The 10126-nt window shown below is 62.0% G+C and overlaps 1 protein-coding gene across 1 annotated transcript; it reads right to left on the bottom strand.

Annotated features, from left to right (window-relative positions):
• Positions 1 to 365: 365 nt before the first annotated feature.
• On the bottom strand, positions 366 to 5014 carry LRRC75B (leucine rich repeat containing 75B). The gene is given in 7 exon segments (XM_064271919.1): positions 366 to 780; positions 910 to 993; positions 1214 to 1323; positions 1408 to 1509; positions 2584 to 2670; positions 4839 to 4939; positions 4942 to 5014. Coding segments are annotated over 7 exon segments (972 nt in total).
• Between the last annotated feature and the right edge of the window lie 5112 nt (positions 5015 to 10126).

Here is a 10126-nt window from a genome sequence, read left to right as displayed (position 1 = left end):
CGCCCACCTACTCTTCCCTACCCCCCTTCTCAAGGTGCCCATACCCTGCCCAGATGTGAGGCCCAGGTCCCCAGAGGCCCCTCTAGCTCCCTGACCCACATCGTTGATCCCCAGCACCCCCCTGCCCACCCCAGGAGAAGAGTGACCTGAGGTCTGCAAAGCAGGAAGGCTGAGGCAGGTGGTGGCACCCTTTAGTGTGGGGTCTGCACGGTGGGTATGGCCCCTGCTGAGGGGGGCTGAGATCCAGGCTGGGCTGACAATGTGGCTCTGATGAGTCCATCTTCATATCGCTCCCCCCGCCACCCGCCCCGCAACCCCATGTGCTCGGGATCATCAGTCCTTCATGTAGCAGTGAGCTGGGGAGGTCACCTGGCGCAGCAGGCCTGGGGTTTGGGCCCTCGCGCTGCAGCCGCAGAGCATGAGGTGGCCGCAGAGGGTGTGGCCCTGGCCACGCAGCCCTTGGGCTCAAGGTCCAGGCTCTCGTGGATGGTGGACAGTGCGGTATGCTGGCTAAGCCATCAGCACAGGCTGACCAGCAGGGACTGTGGCAGGGAGGCCATGTCCATGTTGTTGTGCAGGTCCATCCAGGCCAGCGAGGGGAACTTGGCCGGGTCCTTGACTGCTTCAGTAAGTACCCGAGTGGCAGCCCTCGACAGTGGGTTGCCTTTGAGCAAGAGCTGGGCAAGATGTGGCAGTGGCTCCAGGCCCTGGGCGCCTGTGGCCCATTCCAGGGATGAGCTTGTGACCCTGAGAGGTGGCCTCTTGAGCCACCTGGAGCCTCTGCCTCAAGCAAACAGGAGCTAGGGGCTGCAGGATAACCAGGCAGGATGTGGCCTTAAGAGAGCTGTGTGGCCTCTCCAAACCTCGATCTCCTTCCCAGTGAAAAGGGAATCTTGCCCCAGTGTCCACCTTGATCGAAGCCTCTGGGAGGGCTCAGCCAATGCTTTCGAAGACCACCTGGAGTCCAGAGGCCAGCCCTTTGACAGGCCAGTACTGAGGGGGATGGAGGCAGGACAGTCCCAGAGAGATGAGAGGGCAGTTGGGGCTGGGGGGCTAGGTGGGCTTCCAGGGCGGGGTCTCACAGAGTGCAGTTCAGCCACCAGTTGTCCATTTGGGTAGCCCTGTTTCCAATAATGCCAGCTGGAGCAATAGGGAGCCCAGGATGGGCCCAGGGGCTGGAGGAGGGGCCGTGGCTGCCCCTTTACCCCTTAACTAGGTCTTCCTGTGGGGCAGGCCAGGGCCCCGCTGCCGCTTGGAGTTCAGGCTGAGGTGGCAGGTGAGCTGCCAGCAGATCTTATCCAAGGACATCCAGAACTCATAGTCCTACAGAGGCAGGGGCAGTGCTGTCAGCTTGAAGCCTAGCCCCCTTTCTCGAGGTGTGTGTCCAAGTGTCATGTATCTCAGAACAGCCTGCCAGCCCTCCTCCCCCAGCTCTGGCTGTAGCCTGGCCTGGGCCCAGGGGAGGCCGCCCACTGGGAGCTGGACAGGCTGGTCTGAGGCCCGAAGTGCCTGGTGGGAGGACACCAGACAATGGGCCCTTGTTCCCGGCCTTGAGGCCCAAGGCCAGCATCTCAGGCCCTTAGCCGGCTGCCAGCCCACCCTTGGCGCTCCAGGGGACTTGCCGAACCAGGAGGCCGGACCAGCCTCCTCCAGGGAGCCCTCTCACTGACTCCACCTCAGGGAATAGGAACAGCCCAGGTCAGCTTGTCTTCCTCTGCCTCGCCAAGCCGGGCAGCACTGGTGGGGCTGGGGCTGGGATGGCGGGCTGGGCATGGAAAGTTCTACCCTACAACCACCTGGCTGTCTAGGTCCTGACCGGGCACTCAGAGAGACCCAGTTCTGGACAAAATGCAGGGTTTGTGTGAATCCCCGCTTTACACGGGGCAATTCAGCACACACCACTGAGTGCTGGACAGGCTCCTTTCTCTGGTCTCTGTTCGTGGCCCCCATAGCATTCACACAGGTGGCAGCGAGCCCTGGGCCTCTGTGACGGCTGCAGGCTGTCTCAGGACTCTTGGTGATAATCCCACCTGATGTGGGTTTTCAGAGTGGGGAGGACCCACAGCAGACACCCTTTTTCCTACAGAGGCTCATGTGCCTGGGCGTCAGGGGCTCCCAGAAGCCTCGCACCCTTAGTGTTCACGTGGGATGTCTACAGGTCAGTCAGCTTGGGGCACTGGACAGGCATGGGGCTGCAGGCAGACCCAACTCTGCACAAGGCCTGAGCTGTCATGAGAAGCAGTGAGCAGGCTGTCCCTGAGAGTGTCTGCACCCATGGGGACGTGCAGACAGGGCTCCAGCCTGGCGTGGCTCTGAGGAGCTCTGGTCCCATCAGCAGGTCTGTCAGGACAGTCTATGTCCTGCAGGCCCCCGTAGGACATGTGCCGCCACTGGGAAATGGATTGGCACCATGCGCTATGATTCAGGATGGAGGAAGCAGGGCTCATATGTGCTCAGTTGCTGGCCAGCCTCTTACATGGAGCCCAGGCATCAGGGCCCAGAGAGGGACAGGGACCTGCCTCCACCACACAGCAGGCCAGACAGGGATCTAGGCTCAGCCTCGCCCTGGGCTCACCTTCTTACTGCACTGCCGGACCCAGGCCAGGCTGATAGCAGGTCATGGGAGGCAGGGTCCACCAGGTTGAGGAGGGTCCCCTCAAGGCCCAGGTCCTGCAGGCAGTGCGGAGAGATTCAAGCAAGCCAGGGTGGGCCTCCCTCCTCCAAGCCCGCCTTTAGGAGTGGGGGTGCAATGAGTAGGTCGTTGAGCCTGTAGACCACACTACCTGGTGATGAAACTGGCGTTGTGACACCCTGCCTTTGCTGAGGTGGGGGCTTGTTCAGGGGATTATCTTCGGGCCCCTTAAATGCTGCTATCCTCCAGCGTCCCCTTCGGGACCCTTTGCCTCCCACCTCTCTCCGGGCCCTTTTGAGCTATGGGCACTGTCTGCCGACAGGTCCCAAGCCCATCCTGTGGGGCAACTTCTCTCTCAGCTCAGACCCAGCATGCTCACCTCCTCTGGAGCCTGCCTCTCCTCCTGGGCCCCTCCCCCAGGCATCCGGGAATCATCCAGGATTCTTCCTGCATCCTCTCTGCTCCCAGCTTACCTAGCCAGTCCTCTCATTTCCCTCCCATTGCTCCTGCCCAGCTTCCTCCTGGGCTCCTGCTACCCCTCCAGTCCACTCTGGGGCTGCCAGGGGCTGCTCGATGCACACCTGAGCTTGACCCTTAACCCCTTCCTGATGTCCAAGGGCAACATCAGGGGCTTAGGCACACTGCTTACGTCACCTTCAGAGCCCCCATGGCCGGGCATTCACGCCACCCTAGCCCACCTGCCTCCTTGTTCACCCCTCTCCCACAGCAGGCACAGTCCCACTGCCCAGCTCCAAGCCTGCCCTCACCTTCCTGCCCCACTCCTGGGCCTTCTCCTTTGTCCACGCCCACAGCCCTTGTCTGGTGCTGAGCTCCCTTTGGGCCTGCTAGAGGCTATATTGGACACCCTGGTTGCATAGTGGTTAAGAGCTACAGCTGCTAACCAAAAGGTCAGCAGTTTGAATCCACCAGGCACTCCTTAGAAAGAGGCTATACAGCCAGCTGGGGGGCAAGCACAGTCAGGAAGGGCCCCTGAGCCTCGTGTGGGCGCTCTGCAAACCACATGCTCTGTGCATAAGCTCAGGCTCAGGAAGACAGGCCAGGTGCGATGCCTGTGGCTGGGGCTACAGGTCCCTGTGGGTATGGCAGGGCAGGAGCTTCTCGGGGGCCAAGTTTCGACCCCTGGCACCCAAGTGAGTGACCCAGTGGTCTCTGAGGGGGTGCCTTCCCTCCCAATGCCCACCTGGTGCCTTGGGGCCCCGGCGCAGGTCTGTGCCTCAGGGCAGATCCAGCACTGCTCTGCTGTTTGCCGTTAAAACTCAGAGATGCCAGGTAGGGAGGATCAGCAGCAGGGAGGGTAGCTGGTGAGCCCAGGCTGACCCAGACAGGGCCCCAGACCACAGCTGGCCTCTGAGGCCAGGGCAGTGCCTCTTAAAGGGCCAGCTCCACTTTCAGCCTGTGGGGCCCAGAGCAAGGAGATCCAGTGTGCAGGAGGTGCTGGTGGCCCTGGGCTACCTCTTCACTGTAAGCCTTCATTCCCATATCTAATCATTCATCTTCTGTAGGTCAAAGACCTGCATGGATGATTGAGGCCCACAGGATGGGCAGGTGGCAGTGGTGGTTGCTGCAGGGGTGGGGGCTTGCCTGGTGAAGATCCTGGGTCTAGAACCCAAGACTCCTATGGCAGCCCAGGGCTCAGGGTCTGAAACTCGGGTCCTGGTGCTTGGAGGCCACCCAGATGTGCTGGTGTTGTGTAGAGATGTGGACATGGGTCTCCAGTGGGCACCAGCTGCCTGCTGGGAGGACAGGTGACACGTGCCTCGGCTGCAATGTTGTCCTATGGGGAGGCTGTACTGCAGACGGGGGGCTGTGGCCTACCCCACCCTGGAGAAGAGAGGGCCTGCTCTCTTCCCACTCACCCTCAGTACAAGACGCTAGCCCCACACTTGCCACTCCTCCCGTCCCCCTTGCTTCTTCTGGAGGCTCAGGCTGGGGTACCTCCTCAACAAACACGTTCGCCCTCAAACGCAGAGACCCGACACAGACGCCACACTCCCGATCCCTCTGCACACACCCAGTGTGTCTAGCCTCCCTCAGCCCTCACATCAGCCAGTCGCCCTCCAGCCCAGTCAAGACCCCGACTCCGCCACCCGGGCAGCTCCGCATTGCCTCCCGGCCCCTTCCAGCTCCCCGCCCTCCCGCCGCCATCCCCGGCCCGCGCCAGGGCCAGCTCCGCTCCTTCTCTCGCCTGGCGCAGGAGGCGCAGGAGCTGCTGGGCGCGCTGCGGCGGCCGCTCGCGGAGTGTGGACCGAATCTCGCGGGGCCAGCGCACTCGGCGCTCGTAGGGCGTGGGCCACACTCCGTCGCCTCCCTGGCCTCCCATCCCACCTTGGGCCCCGCTCGCCGACTCGGCCGCGCCCCCATGGCGGCGGCGCGGCGCCGAGCGGGCGGGAGGCCGGATGTGCTGGCCCCGCCCCACCACCGGCCTGGCCCGGGATGGCCGGGTGGGGGTGCGAGGCCGGGGATGGCCGGGTGGGGGTGCGAGGCCGGGGATGGCCGGGTGGGGGTGCGAGGCCGGGGATGGCCGGGTGGGGGTGCGAGGCCGGGGATGGCCGGGTGGGGGTGCGAGGCCCGGGCCGGAGTAGCGGGGCGCGGGATGGCGGGGCGCGGGGCCCAGTATGCCGTGGTGGGGAGTCAGGGGCCCGGGAGCTAGTGGCGGAGCCCGATCCGGGCGGGGAGGGACGGGGGCTAGGGTAGGCGCTCCTGCTGAAGGCTCGGGAGCTTCCCACAGGGCTAGAGAAGGGTCGCGCTGGCCCTTGGCAGCCTGAGGAGGTGCTGAGCTGGGCGGAACGAGGTGGCGTTTGGCGCCTCTCAGCCCTCTGGCTCTGGGCAGGCTGTGACGTTACTTTGGGGGAGGAAAGAGCACTGGACGTGGAGTCTACAGGCGGGGCTGGGCTCAGTGCCGTTGCCACATTAGGCCAGCGCTGCCCCGGCTCTGAGGGCTCTCCCTGCAGGGGATAGATGTAGTATCTGACCCACCACCCCTGCACCGCAAACATTTACAGCCACGCCCTGCGTGGCAGGGACAGGCCTGGCCGGTGGGGTGGGGCCGCCCGCTGACCCCTGCCTGGGAGATAACCAGGATAGGAGCACTGGTTAACCGTTAGCCTGGCTCACGGAAGGCCGGCAGCGACTGATTCCAGCTTCCCACCTAAGGAATGCCTGGGATGGGTCAGTGGGAGGGATGCCTTGGCTCCTCCTGGGGACCAGGTTCGGACCCATCAGGCTCAAGGGGCCTCCACACCGGGGCTCTTTGGTTCCAGGCCTGTTGCCCTTCTGCAGCAGCCCCAGCTTTGGACCCTTCTCAAAGCCCCAGCTTTTGGCTCCCTGGGACAGCGAAAGGCAAGGAGGGTGGGTGACCAGCATGAGGGAATGGGCACAGATGAGTGTGTGTGTGGAGAGGGAGACCCGTCCAAAGGCACAGAAGTGGGGGGGGGGGGGACGGGTGGGAACACCAGTCGGAAGGCACAGAAGTGTGTGTGTGTGTGTGTGTGAGGGGACACCAGTCAGAAGGCACAGATGGGTGTGGGTGTGTGTATGTGTGTATATGTGAGGGAAGATCCGTTCGAAGGCAGACAGGTGTGTATGCCTATGTGTGTGTGTCTGTGAGAGGAGACCTGTCCAAAGGTACAGAGTCGTGTGTGTGTGTATGTGTGAGGGGAGACCTGTCCGAAGATAGATGTATGAGTGTGTGTGAGGGTACAGATAGGTGTGTGTGTATCTGTGTATGAGGGCACAGATAGGTGTGTGTGTGAGGGAGACCTGTCTGAAGGTATGTGGTGAGTGAGGACCGTGCAGCTCCTTCCTTTGGGGTAAGTATTGCCTACCCAGGGCTGTGTCAAGGGACAGGGAGCTGAGCTCCCACCTCTTCTCAGCTGAGCCCCTAGATAAGACAGAGGACAAAGAGTCCTAGTCCCTGACCATTGTCCCCCCAACCCCTGTTGCCTGCTTGGACACCCTGTTGGGCCCTCCCCTGGGTCCTTTCTGTCTGGGGCCCCTTTGTCCCCTGGCCCCGCCACCTGGACCTGGCTGCCTTCCACCCCTCCCATGGCTGGCATTGTCCAGTGGCACCTTGGCATCAAGGTTTCCTCCCTGGCAGAACTGCCTGGCCGACAGCCTACCCTCATCAGTCGGGGCACTGTGCTACAGGGACGCGGTGGCCTTAGCAGCAGTCCAGTGCCCTAGTGGCCTCCTGGAACGTAGTCCAGCCCTCAGCTGGTAAGCCTGCCCGTTCCTGCATCCTCAGGGCAGAAGCCAGAGCTGGGATGGCTCCAAGGTCCTGGCCACGTCCTCTCTGGACAGCGACCTCAAGAATGTGAGAGACTGAGGTAGAGGTGTGTGTAGGGGGAGGCTCAGCGTGGGTGTCATGAAGGGGACACAGGCAGTGGCATGGGCGGGGGCGGGGGGTGACCAGAAATCAGAGTCCTGTGGAAAGCATCACCCCACCCCCCTTGCCCCACCCTCTGAAGCCCTGGCTGAGAGACTCCTGGAGGACCTAACTCCAGAAAGGAGGGAGGGTGGGGCCTAGGCCAGATCCGGGATGGGTCTGTCTCAGTCAGCATGGGGGGACGTGCTGAGCTGGCACTCTGGGATGTCTCTGGCCTGATCTGATTTGGGTGGGAGCTCCCAGAGTCAGGACTGCCCCCCTCCCCAGCCTGCACGTGCGTTTAACCAGCGGCTGCCAACTCCCCCCTGGAGTTGCTATGGAGACCCTGTGGGGTGGGCAGGACTGTGTTGTGGCCCTCTCAGCTCTGGGGATGATTGGAGGTTCCAGGGCTTGTGCTGGGCCCCTCGAGGCAGCCCTGCAGCCCCTGGGAGCCACTGAGGTGGAAGACTCAGGGACATTACTGGACTCCAGGCCCTGTGCAGTGCCCTGGGCCCCTTAGTGGGCCCTGCCAGTAGGCAAGTAGTGGTGACAACCATACCTTTATCTTCCCAAGTCCTCAGCCATTATGCGGTGGCCCAGCTAGAGTGACAGAGAATCAAAGTTCAGTGACTCAGCGGCAGGGTGGAGGGCTAGGACTGGACCTTGACCTGCCTCACCTTTGGGCCCATGCTGCACCTACCCAGTGGGAAAGTCCAAGACCAGGGGGAAGAAAGCCAAGCTGGGGCTGATGGTGCTTCAGCTAGTAGGTGGGGCCACTGAGCCTCCTGGCAGCCACAGCAAAGAAGGATGCAGGATGGTTTCAGAGCAGTCACTGGCAAGAAGGGCAGAGGCCAATGCTCCATGGAGACAGAGGTTCCTAGGTGCTGTCTGTATATGGGTGGGCTGTCAGTCTTTTGCAGTGCCAGGAATTGCTGGGGTGGGTGTCGGAGGCAGCAGTGTGTGGGCGGTACAGGTCAGGCTCAGGACCCAGGTTCAAGCCCCCTGGGCTGCCACTTATTGGTGTGCAACCCTAGGCAAGGTATGTAGCCTTTGCAAACCTCAGTTTCCTCATCTGTAAAATGGGAACAGTCAAATGCCCATCTGGCAAAGGTGTTGCAGGAGCAGAGACACAATAGGAAGGCTTCCAGCACACCGCTGGCGTTCCACCTGTGCAAGCTACTTTTACTAATGTATCTTCTACGGCTTTTTACGGAATCCATCTGGCCACCCATCAGTCATCATTCATAAACTCAGTTTGGATTACTGGGCACCAGGGGACTAAGACAAGGTCCCTGGTCCCTGGAAGTTGCAGTAACCAGACAGCAACCCACAGCACGGGGGAGTCCCAGGCCCCTGAGCAGGAGGACTGGGATGGCTGGGAGGAGGGGGCATTGAGGCTGGGGTCTGAAGGGAGTGTGTCACAGGGGGAGGAGAACAGCATGCTCCAAGTCCCAGTGGGAGCACAGAGGAAGGGGCGGAGCCAGCAAGGCTGGAATTTATCCTTAGGCAGAGCGGGCCTTTGAAGGGCTTTCAGGCGGGGAGGGGTGTGCCCTGATTTGCATGCCGGGCACTTGAGCTGCAGGAGGGAGACAGCAGAGGGACCTGGGGGTCGTGGAAGAGCGCCATCAGGTGAGGGGGTGGCCCACAGTGCCTGGGGCCAGGTGTGGTGAAAGGTGGGAGCAGCTGGTCAGGACCGGTGAGGAGGCCAGGGCCGCTGTGTAGGACCACTCGGCCAACACAGCGCCATTCTGGAGCGGCCAGGGGAGGGAAGGTTCTGAGCTCAGGTTTGGGCGTGTTGGCCAAGGCGGCCATCATCAGCAGCGACTTGGCTCGCAGCACGAGGGGGACTGAGCTCGAGCCCAAGGCAGTCCCACAGGACAGGTAGGGGTCCTGGAAGCCCGGTAGAGTGTAGACGGGAAAGCTAGGCAGTACGGGCACAACTGGCTGGCTTGGAGTCAGAGAGGGGAGGTGGACAAGCGGATTATGGGGTCCTGGAGATGGCCGTAATAGTCGGGGCAGGGGCACAGAGGAGATTCAGGTGTGTGCCTCCCCTGTTCCTCAGTTGCTGCCAGACACTGCCGATAATTACGGGGTGATGGGATAAGTGCCGCCTGTGCAGGGTGCTGTGGGCCGAGGATAGGGCGGGCCGTCCCACGGGTCTGCAGCCAGGACAGACACTCAGGGCCTCTGCTCAGAGGTGTTTGGAAGCTTGGGGATTGGGCTGGGTTAGGGCCTTGAAGGTAGCGAGTGCTTCCTCCAGGCTCCATCTGTGCATGGCCGTCTCAGAGAATTGCCCCAGTGCTTCAGGTGGGAAACCGAGGACAGAAAGGGGAGCCTCCCAGGTCCCCACACCAGCAGTGACTGGGGTAGGATTGGAACCCGGGGCCCTTCAGCTATCTGCCCACCCACCTCCAGTTCAGGAGTTGGTCTTGGTGCCTCCAGGCGCAGGATGCTCCTAGGTGTTAATGAGCTGACATCTCCGGAGGCCCTCCTAGGCCCCACTCCAGCCCCTCTCCTACATCCAGGTGGGTGCTGGCACAGCCATCGGCCAGGCGCTCTGGGAGGTGAAGCCGCTCAGCCCCAGGGCCAAGGGCTCTGGTCTGCCTGCCCTCGCCTTGTGCCACAAGGGGCAGCAGCAGCCCCTCACCGCGTTGGAGTCTTCATTCTATCCCTTCACCGTGTGGTCTGTGCAGCTTTGAGGAGCTGGCCCTCCAGGGCCAGGGTGGCCCCTGCTTCTCTGTCTGCGGCCTCAGGGTCTGAGTCAGGCTCGCTGTTGCTGCTGCAGTAGATGATACAAGAAGGCAAATTGGGGCTCAACCCTTCGAAGAACTTTCCAACCATCCACGGCTTGTCTGCCCTGGAGATGGTGAGGCAGGTGTGTAAGCCAGTATTTCCAGGATGCTGGAGATGGGAGATAGGAGACCAAAGCCTTGAGATTCTGTGATCCTAAAGATTAAGATGCTATGATGCTTGGGTTTGAAGTCAGTTTTGTCCAACCAGTTTACCAAGCCCCTCCTGGGTGCCAGGACAGCAGAGGACACACAGTGCCCCAGGAGGCTGAGATCCTGTAGGGGCTTGACCAGGGCTACGTACCTGCAGTGCCCTGCTCC

The sequence above is a fragment of the Loxodonta africana genome, chromosome 19 (genome assembly GCF_030014295.1).
Source record: "Loxodonta africana isolate mLoxAfr1 chromosome 19, mLoxAfr1.hap2, whole genome shotgun sequence".
NCBI lineage: Eukaryota > Metazoa > Chordata > Mammalia > Proboscidea > Elephantidae > Loxodonta > Loxodonta africana.
This window is presented reverse-complemented; position numbering and strand designations above follow the sequence as displayed.